Here is a 26,520-nt window from a genome sequence, read left to right as displayed (position 1 = left end):
CAAAGTTTGCTGCTAAAAGAAAACTGATCAGAGTGCTGGGACCTTTCGTAGCCGCGATCCTAAGAAACATAAGGTGCATTTGTCCGAGGGTTTTGGTGTGTGTGTGTGTGTGTGTGTGTGTGTGTTTGTATACGCGTCCCCAGAAATAAAGCCATTAAATAAGAGTTTCGCTGGGTTGATTGCCATGGCCACGATGTGCGTCAATGCCACAAAACAAAAGTATACACGTGTATGTGTATGTTTGGGTGTATGTGTGTGTGTGTGTGTGTGTGTGTGTGTCGGGGGGGGGGGGGGGGGCGGGGGGGTGTACTGAATATTCACATGGACTGGAATGTTTTCCCCATTCAGATATAGACGACGAATAAAACTATTCATTCAAGCAAAGGTGTTTTTCATCAGAATGCGGAGCTTCCTTTAATTTAAACATTGATATATTGTTCTTGGGGAGGAGTGTTGGGTGTGTGTGCGTGTGTGTGTGTGTGTGTGTGTGTGTGTGGTGTGTGTGTGTGTGTGCGTGTGTGTATATGGAGAAAGGGGCGTTGCGGTCGGTTAAAAACCAACAATTTTGAGCAGAATGCCACGGTGCAAGAAGGCATGTTCATTCACTTAATGCTGAGAGCAAGTCTGTGCGTCATAAAAATCTAAAATAATACCACGAAAGCAAGTAAAAAAAACAACAACAAGAGAAATCACAAGCAGGGACAGGCGGAGAGCAGCAGAGAAATGTACAGGCAAACGACAGTAACCTTAATGTGAATGTCATTTTAAATATTAAGTGCAGATGGATAGATAGATAGATAGATAGATAGATAGATAGATAGATAGATAGATAGGTAGGTTGATAGATTCTATATACTGTATGTATTCATATGCTGGGTAAATATTCTGGTAAATCTTACTTCTATGTTTATATACCTCCAAGAAGAGGGGGCTCACTCAGACGTATATAAATAGGTCTAACATATAAAGCCATGTTACAGTGTATACATATCCTCGCCCTAATGTAAGCGATAGCAAAAAACCCATGCTTCACATAGAAAAAGGCATCCACGACATTTAGGAAAAAAAAAATGTACAATTTATGAAACATGGTAACAATAATAAATAGTATTATAGAATTGCTGCTGTACACAAAAAAAAGCCATTTTTAAAATTTCACTCATATAAAAATATGTTTTAGTGCAACCGTACGTAATAGTAATATCCATGACTTCACATCGCTTGTCGAGACTTTAAGGTGTCCAAAAAAAAGGAAAGAAACACAGGAGGTGGGGGGGGGGGGAGGAAGGAAAGGAAAGGGGGGGGTTGCATTTATTACAAAGCTGATACGCAAAACGTGATAGTATTGTATTTACATTTACCTTCCTGCTCTGAGTGCTTATAAGAATATAAGCTACAAAACTAACAAAAAAGATGAAAGAAAAGGCACACACGTAGCTGTCTGATTCTTTTTTTGTGATTTTTCTTTTTTAACGTACCGTACCGAGTCCTTTCTTTCCGTTTCTTTAGCAGATTTTGGTCGGGCTCGTGTTGGTGGGAGTTCCCGTACATGTGTAACCGTATGCGGGTCCTCTGTAAAGTCTTTAAATAAGAACGGGCCCCGGGTTGAACAGGCATGCTGTACACAAACATTTAAAATGCAGAAGTCCATTTGTCTTTTTTTTGACAAGAGCTGTTTTTCTTTGTATGCATTATATGTGTGTGTGTGTGTGTGTGTGTGTGTGAGAGAGAACTGTAAGTTTGAATATGTGTGTAAAGTGTGCAAAAGTATTTTTTTCTCTCTCTCTGTTGCACTTCATCCCTTCCTATTAGCCCAAAAAAAAACATTACAAGAAATCCATTGTCCCACCCCCCCCCGTTCTTCCTCTGCAGCCCTACGACACGTCTTTGCTTCTCTTTGTGCTCCCGGCCTCCCGGTCTCTCTCCGGCTTGAGAGATTTGGGCACCATGAGAGGCTGGAGGGTTTCAGCCCCGGGGCTGGGAGGGTGAGGAGAGGAGGCGGAGGAGGAGGGGGAGGGGGAGGAGTGAGGGGAGGCTGAGGGGATTGACGATGGCTGGGGAGGCCTGAGCTCCAGGCCGCTAAAGTGCTGAATCACGGAACCCTGTGGGGGAGACGGCGACGGGTGCGGGGACTGCGGCGACATGGAGACGGATGGCGAGCGCCGCTGTTGCTGCGAGTGGTGGGACGGCGCGGAAGGAGAGGAAGAGGAGGAGGAAGGTCCGCCTCCATCTTTAGCCCCTCCCCCGCCTCTCTCGGCGAGCTCCCTGGAGTCGATGCGGAGCGAGGCGATGGCTTTAGTGCAGGTCTGGATGCTCTCCTCCTGCTCCTTCCTCACCCCTCCTCCCTCCCTCTCCTGCAACAACGGCTGGGGGGAAGTCGAGCCCCTCGGCTGCTCGCCTCCTGTCGCCGCCCCTCCCCCTCTCTGAGCCCCCCTCTCGGTGAAGGAGGTGTAATGGGGGGAGGCGGCGTCGCTGGTGGGGGAGTCCTCCGCGGTGCTCTTCTGCAGCAGCAGGCGGGGGGTGACATGCTGCTGGAGCCCCTGCTGGAGCCCCTGCTGGGGCCCCTGCTGGCCCAGAGCGGAGGTGACGGACACGGGGATGGAGTGTACCATCTGGATCCCTCCGATGGGGATCATCGGGAACGGCGAACGCACCTGAAACCAGAATTCACATGTTAGGGGAGTTCTTCTACTGGTTGTTAACAAATGCCATGAAAGGACCCAAACCACCAGAGCAGTAGGGGTACTTTGGAGTACTGCAGAGGGTATGTGAGATATTTTTTGGAAAGTTAAATCAAAATTTTTTTTTTTTAAATGTCACGCATAATTTTCGAAAATAATTGCACTATAATAATGAATATTGTACATTTGGCGATTCTGAACATTTAAAATTTATTTTTGTAGTTACAATGTGCACTTTAATGTGCCGCCTTATAGATGAATGAATGGTTTGCTCTGGTCAAGGGCTACTTAGCTATAATATTTTAAATGAGATATATTAGTGAAAAATGTTAAAAAATGAATAATTACAGAAAATTATATTAAATTAATTCTATGAAATCCACTCTTTAAACACATCAAAATTCTAAAAATAAAACAAGATATAACAGAAAAAAAAAAAAAAAGTAAAAATAAGTACCTGGAGTTGCGAGTGGAGAGGGAGGTGACTGAACAGAACCGGGTGGGGTGGGATGGACTCCCGTTCCCCTGGCGACGCCGAGCCCAGACAATGTTCCTGGAAACACGAGAGGAGACAGACGTGAAAAAACATGGACGTGATCATATGTAGCGAGTTGATTTAATATCTTTACCCACAAAACAAACACAGTCATTGGACAGCAATCGCCACAATAAACACAAATTTGAGGCTTCGCAATGAAAAACCAAATATTTCGTAACTAAATAAACTAAGAGGCCTTGATGAAATATGTGGTTGTTCTGGACAGCAGGTGTTGGTTAGAAAAACAAACACAAAGCACGACGGCTCGGGCAAAGCGTCCTGCATATGAAAACACGAATCTATCATTGGGAGAGCGGCCGGTTATCAGAGCCGAGCCGGTCTCGTTCTCTGCTTCACGCCTTGTTGGAGCGGGACCGGCAGCAGAAGCCAGAGTTTGGAGTAGGGCTCTTAAGAAGAGAAACAGCCGTGTTATTAACCACACTAATGCCGGCCAAGATCCCATTACCACCAAAACCCAGCAGCCCCATCTTCAATCATCCCTCTCTCTAACGCTCTCGCTCTTTATTCCCTCATCCTCTCTAAATGTTTCTGCTCCGTCTGCCAGACGCTTTCCTTCCCTCCTCCTTCTTCTTTCTGTGCTTTACTTACCACATTTCTGCTGCACGTTTAACACCGGACCACAGAAGAAGGTTTGGTAAATCACAGTTAAGCACCTTAATAATGGTAAAAGTATTTAAAGTGGAGTGGTAACAGTGAGAAGTCCATTTCTGCTCACAAAGGAAACTGTTCTCCCCCCAAAAAATACCACCATCAAGCAGCAATCACGACTTTACGTTTGTAATGGCGGCTCCCTCTAGTGGCCACAGTAATAAGTAAGTAAGCAAAGTAGGAAGTAAGGGAACGAAGTACACCAGCGTCAAGGTCTGTGCAAGGACACAGGTTTGGGTGGTGGGTTAGCCCTAACTCTAACCCCCTAACCTTAACCCCTTACCCTAAATCCTTTACTCTAACCATAACCCCCTTAACCTAACCCCTTACTCTAACCCCTTATCCTAACCCCTTACTCTAACCCCTTACTCTAACCCCTTACTCTAACCCCTTACTCTAACCCTTTTTCTAAACTTAACCAAGTAGTAGTTTTTGTGCCTAAACCTAACCAAACTCGTTCCCAATGTTAACAAAGTGTTTAAAACAGCAACCACTACAGTGGAGTGAAATCCCTCCTGTTGGGCGTGTCCGAGGGGAGGAATAAGCAACTTATATCGTCACATGGTTTGGAGGACTTGTTGTCACAAAGACGCTGAAGGTTCATCCCCACACTCTGATGCCAGGCTTCATTAAAAGCAAGTGACAAATTGAAATTTTAAAGGAAAATTTAAAATTTAAACAGAAGCAAGTTAGTGCTCTGTTCAGAGAGACATTCCCTGCTGCTCCTATCTGTGACATAAAGATAAACAGGGTAATAAAGTCTTCCCAAAATGCAAATGCAAGTGCATTTTTATGTCATGCTGCCACATGAGTTGCCTGATGTAGCTTTAAATTTATTCTAATAAACAGTATATAACAAAACCTTACATTAAAGTACATGACACAAAAAAGGAGAAAAGTTACAGAGAAAACCTATGAGTACAATAAAGAGTCATTTATATAATGATATAAGTCATTTAGACTTGACTATAGAGTCTCTTATTTGGGAGTTTTATGGACTCTTACCATCTCCATCTCTGTGCTGGTTCTGCGACGTCCCAGTTCTGCCGGACCCAGAACCCCGGCCTGGTGAGCCGGCCTGAGACTCCGCGAGCCACTCTGCTGGCTGGAAAGTAGAAATATCACATTTAATCTTTAACTTAAGAACACATCGTTAAAGTATCCCTCTATGAATAGAAGTCCTGCATTGCTCATCTGGTTTTTTTATGTATTGCTGCAGACTTTACTTTGAAATATGCTCTTTATTCTGTGTTATATCATGTGACCTGAAGTCCCCAAGCAGGCTAAACAGTGTTTGATTTCAATTCAAGTTTAGAGAGTTTTATTTCATTTTTTGTCTCATATGTATTCTCGTTATCTGCCAAAGAGCTGGACATCTTAAGAACAGATGTTAAAAAGGAAACACCATGGTATGGTTTACGGTTTCTCTAATTTGTAATCTGCAAGGGCCTTTTTCATTAAAAATTGTAATCGTTTTAATCGAAATGTTAAAGCGATCCGACCTACACTGCCCCAATTATATTTATACTCCCCCAGTCTGAGCTCATGTCTCCTGTAGTCAGGTGTGCTTAACAATGTGCAACACAGCAGAGCAGCAGCTTGCAGTGTTTTTCTCGCAGATATAGACAGTAGTTAAGGTCTAGGGGTGGGGGGGAAATCGAAACAGCATAGTATCGCGACATCTTCAGTGGCAATACTGTATCGATACACAGGCGCCAAGTCTTGATCTATTATCATATACAGTATGTGTTAGTCAGATTGTCTACTCGACAATCCCATTTTGCAGCAAAAGTGAGATGAACAAACAGAGAAAAGTTTCTTTTTAGATGAAACAGATGTTGACAAAGTTTCCTTTTGGGGACATCATTTGAAATTGGGAAAAATTAGAAGTTGCAAAAAAGGTTTCTTTCCCCTGGACTCACCTTTGGTGGTGGAGGTGTTGGTGGAGCCCTCGGCGAGGAGAAACCGGGCGGATAATGCCCCGGTGGCGGCCTCGTGGCGACATGTCACGCTTGTAGTCTCTCCCTGCCGGAGACGTGGGCCGAGAGAGGGGCGAAAGCAGCGAGAGGTGTCCCCTCCGGGGGGAGAGGTCTCGCCTGTAAACGCCCCCTCCTCCCAGGTCCCTCTTGGGGGAGATGTGACGCAGAGGAGAGACGTCCCGCCGGGGGGAGAGGTGTCCGGCGCGGGGCGAGAGGTCCCGGCGTGGCGAGAGGTATCGGCGCGCTGAGGGTGAGGAGGAAGGGGAGATTGGGGACGGGCAGCCGGAGCGATCCGGCCCGGGCGAGGACAGGCAGGAGGAGGGCGAGGAGAGGTCTGGGAGGTCTTCATCCATGGAGGAGGAGGAGGAGGGCGGAGCCAGCAGCCGGCTGCCCAGCGCCCGCTGCAGGCCTCGCTGGTACTCCTCCTGGCCGCGGTCGCCGGGTGGAGCCTGCGGCGTGATCTGGATGCTCGGCACGGTGGTGAAGTAGCCAAACAGCGGGGGCTTGTGGGTGTTGCCCAGGAGGTCCGACGGCGACGGGTGAGAGAGGTGTGGCGTGGGGTGGGAGGACGCCACGGCCGTGATGGACACGGCGGGCAGGCTGTACGGCTGCGGGCTGGTGGAGCGCGAGCGCGTCTTCGGCGTGGAGTCGCCGTCGTAGTCGTCCTCTTCGTCGTCGTCGTCGTCCACCTCGTCGCCGTCGTCCTCGCCGCCGTCGGAGTCGTCGGCGTCGGAGAACTGGTGCTCTGCCATGGCGCCTCGGGACATCTTCTCAGACCTCTGGCCTTCCTCTCCGACATCTGTGAAAGGAAGAGAGAAGGAAAAAGAGAAAAATGAAACAGAAGAGAAACAAGAGAAGCACATACAAAAAGAATAGGAGGCGAAATAAACAGGATGCAGGGAGGAAAAGACGAGAAGAGAAGGAATAGTGAAAGAATAAGAAGAGGAAACAGGGACAATAGATAGAGTGGGATAGAAGAAGAAAGGAAGAGGAAGGAGGAAATAATAATACAAATGAGGAAGTAGCCGAGGAAAAAGATGAAATAGAGGAATTGGGACAGGAAGAAGAGAAAAAAGAGGGAGTTGAAGATGCAGAGAAGAGGGAAGAAGGTAAGAAGATGAACAGGTACACGTGAAAGTAGAGGGAGGAGAGAAAGAAGAGGAAAAAAGAAGATAGAGGCATTGAGAGAAGAAGAAAGGCAAGCAGAGGGTGCAAAATAGTACAAAAGTAAAAGGGGAGGAAAAGAGAAAGCAGAGGAAGTGGACGAGGAAGAAAAGGAAGCGAACAACAAACAAAAGAAGAGAAAGATAAATGGAGAGCGAGCGAGAGTTTTTATTGGTGTGTGGTAACAGAAAGAGTTTCAAGGTGAAACCAAACCACATTCCCAGCAGCTCCAACCAATAAAGTAGAAAACACAATAAAACAAAGTCATTGGAGTTTTTCTGCAGGATGGACTGCAGCCAGATGCTGGCGAGGTCTATCTGTACAGTAGCTGCAGAGTTACTGTTGGCAGGGGACCAACCATCACTGTGGGTCTGACTTTCTTATAAAGTGTAGCTGATTGGCTGATAACTGACGAAAAGGGGAATTATGGGAATAAAAAAAGTCGGTTTGTTGTTGAAACCCTTTTCGCAGTGCAGAGTCAAAGGGGATGAAGATACACTTGAGTTCTTCAGCTCGTTTCATCACAAAGAATCTAAAACTCTGAAAACATTTATATGATTTATATTTTCTCCTCCACACTTTTTCTCCATAAATCTGATCTGCTTTTCCTGGAAGAGAAGCAGAAGCCGGGTTTCATAAATTGTATTTAGCCGAGCGCCATGAGTGCAAATCAGATCTACTAACACTGGACTACTTTTCCAGTTAGGCTCTTATATACAACAGTTTTTTTTTCGCAAACCACAAATGTTTATGTCTCAGCGACTCACTGAAGGACTTTCTGAAACTCTCTCTTTTTGAGAAACCCTGCATGTGTGTGGGTTCGTGTCCCAATTAAATGCGGAGCCAACACACACAAACACAATCGCCCACTCTGGGTCAACTTAACCCTCGTGCTGTGTTTCATATTTTTGTTACACGGCCAATGTTCCCGGGTCTGGTGGACCCACCACATTATTAGGCCTTTAAATCAATACAGAAATAACAATTTAGGTAAAATTAGTTAATAGATGTTTACTTTAGCTCAATTACCAATGATATGCACATCATTTATGGGTCATATATGCCATTTACCCCATTTGGTCGCACAAGCATGATCTCCTGTTTCCAAAGATACCAAATATAAAATGATGAATAAGATCTTTAGAATATTTCGATGCAGCTGCAATAAGAACATGGAGTGGAGAAGGTGAAATAAAAAGGGAAAACTGGATTTAAAAAAGTTACAACTTAAAGATTTTTATAATTCTTTTTATAAAGATTATGTTATAAAGATGGGAGTAACATAGTAACAAACTATATGTATTTAAGATCTTGTCATACGTCAAATACGTCAATACGTCAGTTTTAATATAAGAATATTTATATCCTATCAGCTGACTAACGGGAGAGTGGACTTGGCTTGAATTCGGGAACCCAGTCGGGGGAGACGAACAGCAAACGTTGCTATTTCTGAGCAACTGATGGAAAGTAACAGTGTGGCTTTAAAATTGTTTAATGGGGATATTGTAATAATCTACTAAAGGACTCCAAACAAATGATGGAAGGAAGTGTTTTCTTTTTCTTTTTTCAGCAGCTTACGTGTGGACTGTGGTTTTTTTGACATGAGGCCTGGCTGTCAGGATGAGCTCTGCTTTCCATTACACTAATTGTCCCTTTACAACTGCACCAAGCAGCAGGATGTCCCTGCAGTTCCTAGAGGGCGTGTGTGTGTGTGTGTGTGTGTGTGCGTGTTATGTGTGTTTGAGGGTGTGTGTAAGGTTGTGTTTTGGGCTGCTTCCCCAGTCTCTTATTTGATAGCGACTCGCTTGAACCGGACGTTGTTCTAGCCCGTCTCAAAGCTCTTGCTCCTGCCCCGAGGAGGGTGCAGCGGGGGTGGAGGAGAGAGGACGGAGGACGGAGGATATGAGCGACGATACACAAGAGCAGCCTTCCTGGAAGCCGTGCAGCTGAAAGCCGTTGCTGACTCCACCCAGACACACGACAAATTGGTGTGATGACTCAGAGGAAAAGACGTCTTATGCCTTGTTTCCTCACTCCTCGCATGAGATAAGCAAGGGAAGGAAACGTGGATGCAATATAACGACCTGAGACGTAGCCAATGTATAATCCTGCTCAATCATCACTTGACCCACTACAAGTATGCGGTGGTGTCTGTACCTGCAGGGACTCTGCCCTCTGCTTGGATGTTTTTTATTTTTCTGCGTTCGGGACATTTTTTGGGCATCAGCCTCTATAAAAACCTAGCAACCAGGTGCCAGACCAAAAGGAAGCTTTGAAAAATGGCGGACACCGTGCTGGAAAATTGCAAATATAGCAAGTGAAGGAAATGTGGGTCTAATTAAACGACCTTGGACGTACCCCAAAGTCGCTTGTGTGTGTGTGAGTGTGTGTGTGTGTGTGTGTGTGTGTGTGTGTGTGTGTGTGTGTGTTTCCTACCTCCTTCCTCCACCTCGTTGTCCTCAACAGAAGACATGGAGACTCCCAACTCCAGACACTTTTTCATATGAGCCTTAGACTTCATGTGCTTCGTCAGGTTTCCTACAAACACACGCACACACACACACACACACACACACACACACACACACACACACACACACACACACAGACACACACACACACAAACACACACACACCATATTAATGACCATCTACTGGAAACCAGAGCTTGTTTGGCTGTTACAAAGAAAGGGGGTGAAACGGAAATAGAAGCGGTGGAAGAAGACCACGATATTACAATTTTACAAATTATATATAATTCATACATAATGCAATTTAATGACAAAATGACTCGACTTGGTCTGACCTCTTGGTAAGCGGGGAGAAAATCTAACGGCCAGATAAAAGCTGGTTATTACGGATGGGATGTCAGCGAGTCAGCAGCTGATGTGAGGGAGGTTCTACCGCGACAGACACAAAGCCTCTCTGCATGTTTTATTATCACTCAACATGTAACCCCTCAGTGATTTCATTCTTCAGTTAAAGGGATAGTTTGGATCTTTTGAAGTGGGGTTGTATGAGCTACGTCTCCATCAGTGTGTTAGCTACAGCAGACGGCGGTCGGCACGCCCTCCGGATGGAGCAGCAGTCAGGAGGACCGACATGGAAGCTGAGCAAAGTCCTGATAAAGATTAAAAACTTATTGAACTAACTTTGTAATTAAATTTTGATGGTTAAGATAGATTAACCAATTTGAGTGATTTTGTTTGGTTTCTTGGGAAACACTGATCCACTTTTTATTTCACATTTTTTCGACATTTTAGCAATTTTAACAACTAATGAATTAATCAAGAAAATGATCCCTTCAGTCCTAAAGTGTGTACGCTATATTTAGACTAATTTCAGCGCTTTACCTTGCTGTCAGACAGCCGGTTAGGACGGGGACCTGAAAGTGTTATATCACTATTTTCAAAGCCACCAGACTGCTTTCACCATTGTCATTTTACTTTAAGTTGGCGCTCTACCGCCCTCTCCATCGGTTAGTTTGTGTGTTTTAATTTTGAACCCCTAAAAAGGTAACGGACTTTGGATAACTAAGTGATACAACCCCCGAAAAATCTGAACTATCCCTTTCCATCTCTAATGTTGAGTTTTTCGATTATAAATCTGCTTAAAAAAGCTGCACACACCCAAAAAATATGATTCAAAACAAAGTTGGAATGCACCATGATAATTAAAAAGGGCTTTTCTACCCTGATGAGGGGCAAATGTATGAGATGATTATGACGTTGACTCATAGCACAGCATGAACATCTACTGTGTCTAACGTTGACTGCAGTCAGAAAGCTTTCCAATCCTTAAAAAAAACCACGTCTGCGTCCCGTTCATAGTCGTAAACGAGCAGCAACAAGTCAGAGGAAGAAGCCGCCTACCTTTCGTCTTGAAAGCGAAGTTGCAGAACTTGCAGACGTACGGCCGGACGTCGGTGTGCGTTCGGATGTGTTTCTTCAGCATGCTGGGTTTCTTACAGCGGATGCCGCACTCTTCGCAGATGTATTTCCCCCGACCGCGGCCGCGAACGTAAACATAGTCCTCATTGGATTTGTACCTGGAAGAAAGAGCAGGTAAGAGAGACTGGGTGATGATGTGGTTCTTTTTCTCTCTGGGAAACAGAAATAACATGTTTTACAAAAGAAATGCATATGGTTCCTTTAGGACTAGTGATCAAAAGCAAAACAAACCAGGATTCGGACCTTAGGATATGAACAACTCGAGTGAGTCCACTTTGTCTCATTTTTTTTTTTTTTTACAGTTTTTTTCCCTCAAATTTCTTGATGCTTTTTTCAGCCTTTGACGCTTTTCCCCATGTTTCTGTTGCTTTTTTCTGCGATTCTTTTAAATTTTTCTGTATTTTAAAGCTTTATTGCGTAACTTTTTGATATTAATGAACATCTGTTACATTCAAGCCGTCGCCAAATGAGTTGATACAAAGCTAATTAAGACTATCAGCTCCACACAGCTCTCTCTGTCTCTCAGTATGACGATGGTCAGGAGATCGTGTCGTCCGGTGACTTTTCCAGAAACTCGAGTGAAGATAATGACCTCTTCTGAAGAGTCCATTTTTTTTTATCCTCGGTGTCCTCCTTGGCTACTAGCAAATGTGTGGTGTAGGGGTGGGTTGCGGGGGCGGTGGTGCACGATCACGGAAGGCTTGTATCATGTTAACGCGCCAACAGTGTTGCTGTCATTACTGAGAATTCCTCATGGGGGAGACAGAGGCTACGCACTAAGGTTTTATCTGAGCTCCACACATCATTTCCACTTTTTTTTTATATTTTAGGGACAAAGTCTGGCTAATGAGCTGCCTGGTTTTTCTACTATTTTACGGATTTAGTTAGTACTATAATATGATTGTAGTTAACTGAAATCTGATGCATCATCAGACTCATGTTTGCTACTCACAATTATAACTAATAATAGGTTATTCTTAATCTTGTCAGGAGTTCCTGGACAACTTACTTTGGGACTATTCAATCCAAGGAATCCATTTTTGGTCGACCTGGATAAAACCCACACACACATGCAACTGTAGTTGAGATGTCTTTGTTTCAGGGGATCAGAAGCTAAAATGGGAAACAATGCAACATTCCACCTCTGGGTTTTGTGTTTGTCGTCTTCATGGTGTCCTTTTTTCCTTTATTCTAAAAACAGATAACCACAGTCCTCCCTCCAGTCCAACTTATCCTTTCAAAAGACTTAAAAAAAACCTGTCAGGCATGGTTTTCTATTCCATAAGAGGCTTCGAGTGAAACAGCGGACATTTGGCAGCAGGATCAGTGCATGAGTCCGTCTGTCTGTCATGGAGGGAAATTACCACCAACCGCCAGTCAAATGCTCGTAAACGTAGTCTGTCTTTGCTCTGCTGTCAGAAGCCTCACATTCAGCTCCTTTATTTTTAATGCAAAATCTCCTCTTTGTGGTGAAAAAGCAGCTGGTTGAACCGTGTCGTTTCCTGTCCTGTCTGCGCTAGGTAAAGGGGAGTTCAGGGCCTCGTGTGTTAAAGGCGGTCAAACATCAGGGACATCAAACAGCCCGTCTGCATCGGCGAGGGCGAGTTTGTCTTTCAACTGCGCCGCCGAGTGGGAAATACCTCTGAACGCTTGTCTGAGTCGAGACGTTTACACAGCTGCGGCCAGTTATGAAAATGAATTATGATGATTGTTTTGTTTTATTTGATTTCATTCACAGCGCACGGCAAGATCATGAAGCAGATTCTCTTCCAAAACTACTGGAACTTTTCACGGGGGACACAGAAGTAATGGGTTTGTTTTCTCTGTCAAAACTGGCACTTTGGGGATTCCTTTCATCCAGAAAGACCTGGACACTGTGTGTGTGCGTTTCTGTGCATCTGATTGCTTATTACTTGTATTCATGCTGTTTATGTAAGTGCATGTTTGTGCATGTCTTTCCCCTTTTGCCCTGTTTGTATGCTTTCATCCACTTATTGCTTCTAAAGTGTCCTTTGGGGACAAAAGGGAATTACTTCACTGTCTGCTGCATTTAATAACTCCCTGCGTGTGTGTAAGTGTGTGTGTGTGTGTGTAGTGTGTGTGTGTGTCTGCACCGTCTGTTCCATTTAGTAACCTTGGTCTCACTGGCTCTACTGTAAGAGCATAAAACATTATGAAACTGTAGGAATGTCTCACAATACAGAGCTCTAACTCCGTCATACAGCCTTTCTTTGACCATTTAAGGCATGTTTTAGGACCCATTCCTGTGTTTTCTATACAGGGAAATAAGATTTATGTGACTTTAATAACATGATAAATAATAATAAAGGATCTTCTTGGCTTTATTGCTATCAAACAAAAGCTTTTATTGCCTCTATTGTCAAAAGAAAAAACTATCACACCTCACAAGAAATCTCTAAAAGATTAGTACAGATCTGAGCAAATATTCAACGTCAGCTTTTGGTACTCGATACTCAGTTCTTAGTAATAGGTTGCACTTTCATATTTCATATCTTATTTTAAGTTGTGCAGTAGTCAACACACTTCTTGTCCTCAGTCCTATGGGTCAAAAACAAAAGTTTAAATGCTTTATTATCGGCAGGCGGCCACATCATTTAGTGATGGAATGAGATTTCAGTCATGCTCCGAACTTTTGAATAAGGAAAAGTATGTTGTTATGAGTGAGATACATTGTTATAAAACACAACACAGTAAAATGCTTATAAAAGAAATCTAATAAAACCTTTTTTAACAAAATAAATAAATAGCAATGTTGCTGATGCCTTTAAAATTCAACTAATGAGGGACAGATCTCACTTCACACCAGTCTATAAAAGTGAGAGCGAGAATAATGAAAGTCGTTGGCCCTTGGGTTCACCAGGCTCGGGCTGTCGGCCCGACTTACACAGGCACAAAGGAATAGGTTGTAAAAAGATAAGTCTATTTTACTTATTTTTTTACCTAAGAAGATTTTCCGATTAATTATGCTGAAACAGATGTCCTTAAAGTTCATACACAAGTCATGTGTGCTCAGTTTGGTTGAATATTGAGCTGTGAGGGTAAAACAAGTAATCACACAGCTCAGTATTTTGGGAGTTAGAGGCACCAGTGTCTTATTTTTGTTATTGATTATTTTTTAGTTTTACTTATTGATGCGTTCCTCTTCTTATTACGTTTGAATGTCTTTTTATTTGTTTATTTGAGAGTAGAGAGAGAATCGTAAATAAAGCGCTCATATCATGCTCATTTTCAGGTTAGTAATTGTATTTTGTACCAGAATAGGTTAACATGGTTTCATTTTCAAAAACAGCATATTTTTGTTGTTCTGCACATTTCTGCAGATCCTGTTTTCACCCTGTGTGTTTAGGTCTCTGTTTTAGCTCCAGAGTGAGACATCTCACTTCTATCCTATCTTTGTTGGGAGCTGCACATGCTCAGTAGCTCGGTAAGATCCCATCAGCTGGATAACTCTTTCTCCAGCTTTGGTCAGTCCAAGGCAGGATTAGCTGGGAGACTTCTCCTAGACATAGTAGGAAGTAGTTTTTTTTGGAGATTATGGTGAACTAGTGTGTGTTGTAGCAGTGTTTTGCCATTGAGAACGAGCTAGCATGCTACGGTTAGCCACCTTGTCTCTAGTGACGTAGAAAGCCGTGCAGATTTTGAACAGCTCACCCAGAGACTGAAGACAGAGGACATTCAGTAACTGGATCTCACTCAAAACAGCATGGATGTTGTTGTTTTTTCAAGTTTGTATGCGTGTGAAAGCACCAGAGACACAAAATAACACCCCAAATCCCTGAAAATGTGATTTTTTTCATAATATGTGCACTTTAAAGCACTTTGTACTGATGTTGTTAAAAATTCTGGATATAAATATTCATATAATCAACATCTTGAGATACTGAGCTTGCTATCACAGTCAGACGTTGCTTTGATCGGCAGCTTGATTGATGGGGTCTTGACTGTAAAAAGAATCATAATGTTTGGATTTGGGTCTCTAGCCATCTCAGTTTCTGCTGGGAGTTTTAGAAATCCCAGATCCAAATCACTGTCAAAACCTGTCAATTATTCCTTAAATAGAGTGATATCTGCGCACCAGATGTGACTGGAACTCATTTTGAGATATGTACAAAGATACCAAACAAGAAACTGAAATGATATAATCACACCAAAGATAAATCTATTTATAAAAAATTCATTTGTATGTTCTTCTACATTAGGCTGTCTTCATAACATTTTCCTTTGATTATTGACTTTCAACTCTCATTAGGATTAAAATTATTTAGTGGAGAATTGTAAGTAGTATTCCCAGTCACAGAAACGACAATGTAGACTTTCAGTAATAGACTTTCAATCTGCCCTCTGCTTTAAGGGAGAATGAAACAAACTGTATGTACTGGGATGTACTGTACAGGGCAAGGGCAGTTTAACAGTTTAAATGTCTAAAAAGGCAAATGTCCTATGTATCATCCTGATTTTATGTAGGCCAAAAAATGCCACAAAAACTCCTAGAAAATATGTGTGTTGTTCATCTCGGTCACTAGAATAGTGAAAGTGATTGGACTGGTGTATTTGCAGGACGTACCCGCCTTCGAAGATCTTGATGCGAGTCGGTTCAGTGGCGGGCTGTTTGACCGAGACCTCCTTCTCTACCTGCTCCTCCTTCGAACGGTCCCACGACACAACTCCCTTCATCTTCCTCCCATAATTACCAACATCAACTGGCATCAGCTCTGGTTTCAGCTAGAGATGAGACAAGAAGAAGAAAAGAGGGGAGAGGAGTAGCATGAATTATCCTTTCACACTTCCCGTGTGTGTACAGTGTTTCCTCTATGTCGATATTTTGATGGCGGCCCGCCACGGCCAAATTTCTGCCACCATGGGGTAGGAAGCTTAGGGCAGAACAGGGTTTCCACTATGTACACCTCTTCTCCTTCAGCTGTTTATGAAAAGTTATAAAGTCGTAATTACATGACTCAGCAGAGCCGTCTGCTTTACTGAACTCAAGCAAACTGTCATCCGCTCTCTCTCCCCGAGCAACTGCAACAGTGACGGGACGTCATCACTCGCAAAGTCATGGCAACCAAGTAAATAACAGGGCGAGGACTACTTGTCACTCAATCTCAGGCAAAGTGACAAAAAGCAACAAAAGCAATGAAACAACAGAATTCACGCAGCTACAGTTTATTGGAAAATAGCAATGTGGACACTGAATTTGATGAATTTACTGTTTATCAGACCCCAGATGAGACAAGAAGGTTCCTCCGACACGCTGTATTTAAGTTAGCTACTGTTTTAAAACCGTTGTCCAGGTTAGTGGGAATGAATTCCGCTCAAAACCAAAATGAAGAACGTAGCTAGTAAGGTTCATTCAGCGTTTTGTTTTGTAGTTAAACTGTGTAAAATGAGCGGTGACGTTAAATCACCGGTTTCAGGTACCCTCCCTACGGTACAGTCTATTTGCTGGATGGTTTCAAGGTAAAAGTTGGTAGCTAACATTAGCAGATAAGCCCATTGACAGCGACGTTACTGTTCATATTTTGGCACAATGTTTCTGACCGTAGTCGTCATAGTGACTGAAAGCGTGATGTGAGATGCTAATAAGAAAAAACTACACGCTGTTTTCAGGTAACGCAATTTATTTTATAATTAGTTTAAAACCAAAAAAGGTGAGTAGAGTCAAGGCGAGTCGAGTAGGTGCCATGCAGTGGAAAAACGCCATATGTGTGGTGTAGCCAGACCTTACTCCAGTTTGGCATTACGAGACTATTACAGGACGTACCTGATCAAACCTCAGCTTCCAGGCCACAGATGACACCAGCTTTCCAGAGCTGGGTGGCGACATGGCGGCAGTTGAGTACATGGAATCGGTGTTTCTCCTCTGTTTGGACCTCAGCAGGGCCAGGGCAGCCTTGGTGCTAAGGTTCAGAGGATTGGGGTTGTATGAGCTTACACACCACGAGTTGTAGACGGAGCTATGCGAGGCAGTTTGGGTGCTGTTGGGTTTGGTGTAGTTCAGGAAACACCAGCTGACTCGGCTCATAGTGCGCAGGCTTGGGAACTGGAAAAACTGCTCAGCCACATCCGTGAGTAGCAAAGTCTGGCCCACTGCTTCGGATAATCCTGCGCTTTGTTTGGCAGCTAGCTGAACCAGCATGCTGACAGGAATTTTATTGGGTCTAGGCTGATTTGTGTTGTCATTGTCGTCTGCGTCGCTAGAGGACACCATGGACTGGGGGCTGGAGCTGGGCTCTGGGACTGAATCGTCCACATCGAGCTCCTCTGGGGAGTCCCTACCACCTGAAACTGGGGAACGGTCTGTGACAATCTGGAGAGGAGGCGTGAAGCTCTCAGCCCGGGGAACATCAGGTAAGTGAGGGGCAGAGGAACGGACAGGAATGGTTATCTTGGTGGCAACTGGGAAGTCACTTAGTGGAGGAGAAGAGGACATCCTTTCAGAATCATCCATGGAGCCTTCGCTCTTTAGGCAAGCTCGCTGACCTCTGCCCTGCCCCTTTTCAGGTTTGCTACAGCTTTCAGTTCCACTCAGCTCCACTGCACTCATCTCCTTAACAATCTGCCCATACATCCTCTCTTCCTTCACTCTTTTCTGCTGCTTAGTCTCGATGAAGAGCTCCAGAGAGCTGGTGGGGGAAAGCATGCGCTTGCTGCCTCCAACGCCCGATCCCGAGGCATCCGTTGTGGATATGGTGCCTGACGTTAGTGACAGTGGGATCCCTGTATTCAGGAATTGCTCTGGTAGTGAATCGGGAACCTTGCAGGCTGGGTAGTGCAGCGTCGCGCCATCCATCTGTCCGAGGAAGTGTGATAGATTGAAACCTGTCCCGTTAATGCCTCCTCCAATTCCTCCAGGTGGTTTGCTGGCACTCACAGCGCACACTGGAGACGACATGTTGCTGCTGTCAGCAATGCCCGGCATGGCTGAATGTGTGGCTATCAGCTGGCTAACACTGGTGTACATAACACTACCGTAGGATGGCACATGGGTCTGGATCCGCACAGGAACCATCATGCCAGGCAGAGAAGACTGAGAGCATAGGTTCTGGGTGGCAAAGACAGGTTGGACCTGCTGCAGAAGCATGGAGGCGGTGGTGGACGTGAGCAGGGAGTGCTTGGAGGAGAAAGAAGCAAAGCTTTGCTGTTGCTGCTGGGACATTGGAGAGGTGCGAGACGAGAAAGATGCAGGGTAAACTTGCGAGCCAGGGTTTTCTGATTTCCCGTCATGGGGCTGCTGATCGTGGATTTGATGCAGGGAGTGGAGCGGTGGTTGTTTGTGGAGTGGGTGTCCAGACAGGGAGCCTGGTGATCGGATGTGGAGTTTTTGGAGTTGCTGCTGGGCCTGGAGGGTCAGCTGCTGTCTGGATGCCTGACTGGCTTCCTGAGTCCAGAACAGACCTGGTTGCTGGTAGGATAGGAAAGGGGGACCACTCGGGTACTGCTGGATTACTTCCTTGTTCATGACCTCGTGACCTGGATATTCTCCCTCCGATGACGAGCCCTGGGCCTGCAGGCGATGCTGATTGGACCTATTATGGAGAAAAGATGTAATTTTTTTATTTGTCTCCAAATTAGATATTATAATAGTAATATAACCAGCTGGAGATGCAGCATAGGTGATAGAGACAGAGCACATTTAACTCCTGCTTCCACAGGAGGGAAAACCAGCTCTCTGTTGACTTTGTATTACGTGAAGATGTCTCCTTGTCAACTACGTCTTCTAGCAAACAACAGAAAAATGCCTAAAAGCTGCTGTGTGGTGAGATGCACTACCAGCAATGTAAAGAACACACAACTTTAGTTTTAATAAGCTGCCTAGTAAAATCAGGAGAAAGAATGGGAAGATTATAGGATCCTGACACTAAGCTAACTTTATGCAAAATGTTACGTGCTTAACTTCAGGAACACAGTTAGCCTAAAACCGACATTTGAATATTTGACTTGCTAAATAAATGCCTGCTGCAAACGTAGCATCTGACATATTGTTAGCTTAGTGACAGGATCCCAGTGTCCCCATTCTGCCTGCTGAGTCCTCACATCTGTATCCACTTTTGTCTTCATAAAAACTCAGTTTTTCAGTGCGACAGCTTATAAAAACTTACGGCATGGGTTCTTTACATTGTTGGTAGTGCATCCCACCAAACATCAGCTTTTAGGCATTAATCTATTATTTGCTAGCAGATGAATTGACGATGAGGAACCTTCATGGAATACAAGTCAGCTTTCCAAGTTTGCTCTGTCTCTATAGTAATTGTTTTAGTTTAGTACTAGCAGTCATGAATAAACATACCAATACATGTGCATTTTGTCTATTCCATCACAGCTAAATAAGAAGGTCTATTAGCAACTTTAGGGTTGCATCGTCTGTCTTACCTGCCGTACAGAGGTTCGTCCTGCAGGCTGTCCTCACTGATACTGTGCTGGAGGGAATGCTGGTGGTGCTGTTGGTGTTGGTGAGAGCCCACACCTGTGCATAAAACATATAAATATAATGTATGTAACTCATTTTGAAATGAAATGCCTCCCTTCAAAATAAATCCCATATAATAGTCCTATCATGTATGACTCAAAGATTAGAATATGGTCCAAACACTTTTTTAACGGCTATGGTTTCTGGATGCGACTCAGTATCTCCATTGACGTTTCATTAAATGCTTCTATAAAGACTTTTAAGCCTGGAACAAAGGCAATCAGCTCAGAGATGAACCTTGACCATAAGACATTGGATTCGGCGCAGAATTACATTTTGAAAACGTCACAAAAGGCAAAGGTACAAGACTGTGTACAGAAACAATCATGGACTTCTATGGTAGAAGCTTGATCGCGTTCACAGGTTCGGTAAACATTTCCATGGTAACAGGAAGTTCCATTGAGGGTTAGGGATAGTAGAGAAACACCACAACATGTTGTGTGCAATTTGACTGAAAGGTTTGGGATAGTATCACAAATGGTTAAGCAACTATAGATTATGTAACAACCCAGTATTTGCTATAATGCAAGGCCTACCTCCAGCGTTACTGCCGGCTCTCTTGGTTCTGTTGGCAACATCGCTGCTGCTGTGGGGGGATCCTGTTGGGCCAGGCCATGCCCCATGCTCCAGACTCTCCTGTTTGATTGACATCTCAGCCCCCCCTGGTTCCTGGACGACTGCCTCTGGATAAACACTCAGGGATGCCTGTCAAATGTAATGTCAGCAGTTGAATTGGTCAGTAATTGTGAAATTAAATGTGGTGATACTTATTAAGTACAGTATGTGAGCCTTAGTGTAGGTGCAGGGTTAGGTTAAATTTGGATGAAGTACAGTAGGTGGATGATCAAGTTATTTTCTTTCTACCCGTAGGTAGGTTTGTTTTGCAGCAATAATATGACATCCATTATGACACAAAACTATAAAAAACATACTTCAAATGGATACAAGAACTTCAAATCTGATACAAATACTCAAGGATCCACCAAGCAGGACATAAGCGAGAGAGAGACAGAGAGAGAGAGATAAATAAGTGAAATAAAACCATTCAAATAAATATTCTCTCAAATAAAATCAAGGTAAAAGCAGGTTTAAAACCAAATGTAAAAAAATGTTCCTGTCCTATTTATTATTACAGCTTGAAGCACGGACCATTTCAACTGGTTTAAAGAGTTCTGCTCCTTAAAGGATGCATGAGACATCCTGAAACCAGATAGTGAAATGATAGCGGATCCTTGGTCCTTACTGAGCCCCCTGTTCTTTCAACCATCTAGGTCACGGTAAATAGGTGCTCAATCTAAAGAACAATCCACACCTGGGATTTTGTCTAAATAACAAACAAGAACTTTCAGTCCACTGTTTTAAAGATTTTAAAGACTTTTTTAAAATAATTACAACAGTGGGGGTTTTTATGCTACCTGTCGAACAAGATATCCACGCCGGCGTTCTTTCATTGCTGAGGCACTGGAGTATATCTCTCCCTGTCTGGAGGAGGACAAGCTCCCATAGTCAAATGATTTGCTGCGCATTTCAGGCAACTCTGTGGGCAGCGTGCATGGCGCCTGCTCCGATGAAGACCTTCTCATCTCCCTCTGCTGGTAGTGGCTGGAATGACCACTGCCAGGTACCGTCAGGAACTCCGACTGCTTAGGTCCACCACCAGATGCCAACAGGTCATCCTGGTTCAAAATCACAAAGAAAAGTATTACATTTTGACTTACTGGGAGCATGCTGTATATTACAGGCGCTGCACAACATAGCCAATGAGTTCTATTACAATAATGTCCCTTAACCTTTGTAGGACCAGTGCTACAAGGGCTCATTAAGAAACTTGAAAGTATTAAACATAGAGTACCTGTTTGGTGGGTGAGACAGACTTGAGGCCTTCCTCTCTGTCAAAGGACATGGAGAAGGAAGAGGAGTGGGACAGGTTGCTCTCCTGACTGGGGCTGCGAGAAAGGCTAGTGCAAGTTGACTCAAAGCTTGATTCCCCTGATGAGTGCTCCATATCTGCCAGACGCAGCCTCTTCTTCTTGGGCGGGAGCTTTTCCGATGGCATCTGGGCGAGTGTGTCACTCCTCTGTGGCAGCTGGAACTCCTCCACATGCTGCGGCTGCTTCTCCGGCTCCTTGATCATCGGGGTTTCTGCATCTTTCTCAGGCTTGTCTGGCTCCTCCGTCACCCTGATCTCAGGAACTTGGATGTTGGGTTGTCGAACTAGCTTGTGTGGGATGTGATAAGGCTGGCCAGGTGATGCTGCGGCTGACGAAGACGAGAGGGAAGCCAGGTCACTGTCACTTTGCAGCTGCTGCTCCATGCTCTCTGTCCTCAGTAGGGCAGATTCAGGACTCAGAGCATCTTCAAAGATCTCTGTGTCAGACTGTTCAGAGAACTGGCTAGATGGAGCTTTATCTGAAGGCTGATATCCTTGCTGCTCAAAGGACTCTGACTTCTCAAAGGAATTTGGCCGGCTGAGGGAGTTGGTGTGCTGGATGACTGATATGACATTCCCAGCTGTCTTCCTGCCCTCAGAGTCAGGAAACAGTACATTGTCCTCAGAGCATATGCTGGTACAGGTATCAAAGCTGTCAGACTGGCTGTGAGCGCTGTAAAGAGAGCCTTTCCCCGTTGGGGTGCCTCGCGACCCATCAAAACTACCTTTTTTAGACTCATAGTCTCCTATCATCTCTACTGAACCGCTACAGCTACTGTTGTGCCCAGGGCTGTCCTCTTCATCCCCAACACTCTTCTCTTTCCTCCTTTTTCTTGTGGCTATTTCTGACATGCTAACTTTAGTACCATATGGGCTGTAGGCAATGTGCTCCTGGACTCCTGGGACGCCTGGGTTGCGCTCAGCAATCTTCATACCCAGAGATGAAGCTAAATTCTTGGGCATGTGTCCATAGCCCTCAGCCTCTCCTACATGGGCTTCGTTGGCCGAATGTTCAAATGCAGCCTGTCTCCTGAGTCGGCGCCCTGGTGGGTAAAACACATCATCCGTCGTCATCATCTCATCGAAAGAGTGGCTGCCTCGAATCGCTGGGGGGACACTTAGGTTAGGAGGGGAAGAAGTTGGCATGGAGTTACTCCTAATGAGGGTCCCGGAATCAGATGGAGGCTCCAGAAGGCCTGTACTGCTTTGACAGGGTCCTGTTGGATATTGCTTGGGATCTCCAGAGATTCCTACGTCACCTCTGAAACAGATAGGATCCTCAGCTATCTTCCCCATGTCTAGAATAGCACCTGGTTGCTTTAAGCTAGCTAGGCTGGGGTCCGCCCCTGCCATGCCCACTGTGATAGACTGTCGGGATCTGGAGTTGGGTCGGTAGTACCAAGTCCGACCAAACATAATCTCTTCGTACGTCTTTACATTAGTATTTGGAGGGCTGATCTGCTGATCTGCACTCTCCGAGCGTGAGAAGTAGCCAGAGTCTGTGCTGCCTTTGCTGTGAGGACTGAGGAGGTTCAGGGACTGGGTCATGGCAGAGTCAGACTCCTGACCTTTTTTCTCATTCAGCCTCTGGGCCAAACGTTCTTTGATGGTAGGGGAGTCATCCAGTGAGTGCGCTCTCCCGCCAGCATGTGATGAGAAGATGTGATGTGACCCCTTTATGTCCTGAAAGGGTGGGCACTCCATCCCTGTGGACGGGACTCCCCCAGGCTTTGGGACAATAAGGATAGGCACTTTTATAGACCCGACCAGCAGCTCTTCTGCTGAGTCTGCATATGCTGGTTCCACACCACCTGCACAATGAGAAAGAGTAGAGCATGATATAAAGAAAAGTAAAGTAGAGAACAACAGTAAGATTTTAAGCAAAAAATAAGACGTGTAGCGCATGAGTGCAGCTGCACAGAGTAAATCAGCGTACAATAAAAAATCTAAATGAATGGCACTTTTTAAAACATTTACTAAAAAAATAAATATATATTTATATATATATATATATATATATATATATATATATACACACACTTTTTTTTTTTGCTTTTTCAGGTTATAATTATTAAGAAAAAAAAAGTCCATATATAGCAGTAGTTTATGAGTTCAAAACATTAACATTTGCATAACTAATGATTTCACTGAGATGAGAACATTTAAGATGACCTGTATTCTTGTCAGCTTCAAAGGGGATCTGCGGGATGGGACTATCTTTGTCCGTCAGCATGGTGGAGCCCTCCACACCTTCCTCATCTGTGTCGGTACTCTGCTCTCCGTCTGAGTGGACTTCGGCCTCGCCCACTGGGGACGCCTGGTCCATGTCCCCGCTGCGGGCCACAGCTAGCTCTGAAAATGGTACGAGTCCAGCCTTGATGGCATGAGCGTGGGACTTGCGATGCTTGTAAAGGTTGCTCTTGGTTTTGAAGGAAAAGCCACAGGGTACACAAGGATATGGCCTCTCACCAGTATGCGAGCGGATGTGCTTCTTCAAGACGCTGGGCTTGGCACAAGCTCGTCCACAGTAGTGACAGATATACTTACCAGGCTTTTTCGGCTTCTGCTCCTTTTTGCTATAGCCCTCCTCTCCAGGCTCAGGGCCTGACTGAGAATACTGTCCAAAGGAGCTGGGTAAACTGGGAGATTTCTGGCGGGGAAACCTCCCTCCCCCAGCCCCATGAGGATGAGTGTGTCCTGGGTGTCCTACAGGGTACAGGTCATCCGAGGGCAACTGGCCAGCAAATGGCCAGGCATGAGGCTCTAAACCTGGCTGGGGTTTGGCTCCTGAGAGGAAGCGCTCAGTTTGGGGGTGCTGAGGGTACGGCTGGCCGAGTTGGTAGGAGTATCCCCTTGGGAACCCCTGAGGAAAGGACCCTTGGGGGTCTTGAGATGGCGGGCCTCCCATGGCCCCAACTGCAGAAGGTCCAGTTAGCAGCTTCCCAGAATTCCCCGTAATTGCGTACTTCTGCTGGGGTGCTGATCCCCCCGTGGCACCACAAGGCAAACTCTCACGGTGTTTTGATTCTGGGTCAGCAAAAGTGCTTCGTTTGGTGGTAGCAGAGGGCTCGGACGCCCACTTTCTTTGCAGAAGCGCCTTCTCCTTCACTGGTTCCTTATTTGAGCATCGCTGCCCTGCGGCAGCTGATTCCCGAGCCTCCATTTTTGTGAAGCTCTTCTGTGGGTTTAGAAGAGGAAGGAGAGAGGGGATGGTGGGGGAGTTGGGAGGGTGGGTTCTGGAGGGTTACAAGGTCCCACAACTACCAGGCATGATAGCTGAACCTTTGAGGGCTGCCAACAAGTTCACAGAAACAGGAAGTACCCGTCCATTGCTGAAATAGACTGATTGTAAAGCCAGGCTGGAAACAGGAATCAGGAAGTGGAAATAAAAGGGGAGCTTTAGTGGATAACATCAGAAATGTTTCCCTCGGTTTGCTTTTTTTTGTAAACACTAATGTTGCTGTGCGTTGTTTTCTGTCCAGTTTATCTAACGACAGAAGAATCCTTGAGTGATCTGGAGGAGACACGAAGAGAAGAAACATGTTTATGGACTTCTTAAATGCATTTTAGTTAACAGTAAATCAAGGTGACCAACATAATGAGTGCTATCAAAGGGAAAAAAACTAACTTTTCTTTAGGGAAAAGTGCTTGTAGATCCTTTCTTTAGCTTCAAAAGTCTTCCAGTTTTCTCACCAAAAGACCTGCACCCAAACAAAAGAGAGAAAAAGCAAATTACTTTTATGCAAACTTATCCATTAAAACAATCCAAAGCTCAATAATGGTACAGATGACAAGTTAACCTACAGCCTGATGTCTCCCTCTTACCATACTTTGGTTTGTGTTGAAACTTTGTACAATAAGATGTTACTTTTTGGCTGCTAAGTGCAACACAATATACTTTGTACAGAGAGGACTCATTATGTTGTCAAGTACGTGCTTGATGTGCGGATGTAAATGTCATTGATTGCTCAGTTTCTTCACACTGGAATCCATCTGTGCTTTTAGCCTTTTCCGCCCCTTCCTCCTGCCTGCCTCCCTCCCTCCCTCCCTCCTCCTTCCACTCAATGAGTCACCGATGCAAAGCAAACCCACGCTGTTCCTAAAAAGACACAAAGGCTTATAAATAGCGCTGTGGAAGTGACGCTGGAGTGTCATAATGTGTGTGGGCGTCCAAAAAGGCCAAGTCGAGAGAGCGGAGCACCTATCAGCGCTAGCACCATTCCTTCCTCTCTTGATGATAGTTTGATCTACTTGGTCGCTCAAAAAGCAAACTAGAGAACACACACACACACACACACACACACACCACACACACACACACACACACACACACACACACCACACACACACACACACACACACACCACGGATACAGTACTTGCAGGCATTGCAACTGCACTGCAAACACTGCAGCAGGCACAGTATATGTGTGTGCTTCCGTGTTTACGTTTTCACCCCACACTGAACAGTGAGCGCGGAGCGCACAACACACACCACACACACACACACAACACACACAACACACCACACACACACACACACACACAACACACACACACACCACACACGTGCTGAAGTTGCATTTTTGCTTTGTATTTCCTCATCTCAGGATTTAAACAACCTCCCTCGCACTCTGATTGCAACACAATATATACACACACACACACAACCACACACACACACACACACACACACACACACACACACACAGTACGGCCTTAGTGCTCGTAAGCAGGCCTCGATGACGTGTGTGTCTAGGGGCCCAACGTGAGATCTAAAAATAGCAATTGAGGAAAACATGCTGTATTTTTAGAAGCAGGAATGTCAACTTCGGGCTACCTTGTGTTTTTCACACACACACACACACACACAAACACACACACACACACACGCACACCAACACAAAACAGCTCAGACCTGGGTCATATTTTCATGTTTCCCATGGTGATCAGAGTGCAAGAATGTGGCCTGAAGCCCAAAGGACTGTTAGAAACAACAGGTTTTCATTTGGGCTTCAAATTCAAGATGATTGGTTAGTAGGACGGTCAGCTGACACAATGAAGTGTGTGGTAATATTCCCTTAAGGGTGAAACACAGCAGTATCGTAGCGTCATGGCTTAT

At 44.9% G+C, this 26,520-nt stretch overlaps 1 protein-coding gene across 5 annotated transcripts in view; it reads right to left on the bottom strand.

Moving 5' to 3' along the window:
* Positions 1–394: 394 nt before the first annotated feature.
* hivep2a (HIVEP zinc finger 2a) overlaps positions 395–26,520 on the bottom strand; it is a 111,412-nt gene continuing 85,286 nt past the window's right edge. For 4 of the 5 annotated variants that reach the window (XM_032542728.1, XM_032542729.1, XM_032542733.1 and 1 more), the window contains 14 exons: positions 25,028–25,100; positions 23,572–24,913; positions 21,322–23,210; positions 20,885–21,145; positions 20,006–20,174; positions 19,373–19,466; positions 16,764–18,528; positions 15,567–15,724; positions 10,904–11,079; positions 9,468–9,569; positions 5,811–6,666; positions 4,894–4,993; positions 3,139–3,234; positions 1,875–2,654 (listed from right to left, as the gene is read on the bottom strand). In XM_032542728.1, the coding sequence (XP_032398619.1) occupies positions 1,875–2,654; positions 3,139–3,234; positions 4,894–4,993; positions 5,811–6,666; positions 9,468–9,569; positions 10,904–11,079; positions 15,567–15,724; positions 16,764–18,528; positions 19,373–19,466; positions 20,006–20,174; positions 20,885–21,145; positions 21,322–23,210; positions 23,572–24,562 (7,437 nt within the window). In that variant the 5' untranslated portion in view covers positions 24,563–24,913; positions 25,028–25,100. Of the gene's footprint in view, positions 2,655–3,138; positions 3,235–4,893; positions 4,994–5,810; positions 6,667–9,467; positions 9,570–10,903; positions 11,080–15,566; positions 15,725–16,763; positions 18,529–19,372; positions 19,467–20,005; positions 20,175–20,884; positions 21,146–21,321; positions 23,211–23,571; positions 24,914–25,027; positions 25,101–26,520 lie in introns of those variants that run through there. The other variant, XM_032542730.1, reaches the window with a different exon arrangement.

The sequence above is a fragment of the Etheostoma spectabile genome, chromosome 18 (genome assembly GCF_008692095.1).
Source record: "Etheostoma spectabile isolate EspeVRDwgs_2016 chromosome 18, UIUC_Espe_1.0, whole genome shotgun sequence".
NCBI classification, from domain to species: Eukaryota; Metazoa; Chordata; class Actinopteri; order Perciformes; family Percidae; genus Etheostoma; species Etheostoma spectabile.
Note: the sequence above shows the minus strand (reverse complement) of the source record. Positions and strands in the feature narration are given on the sequence as shown.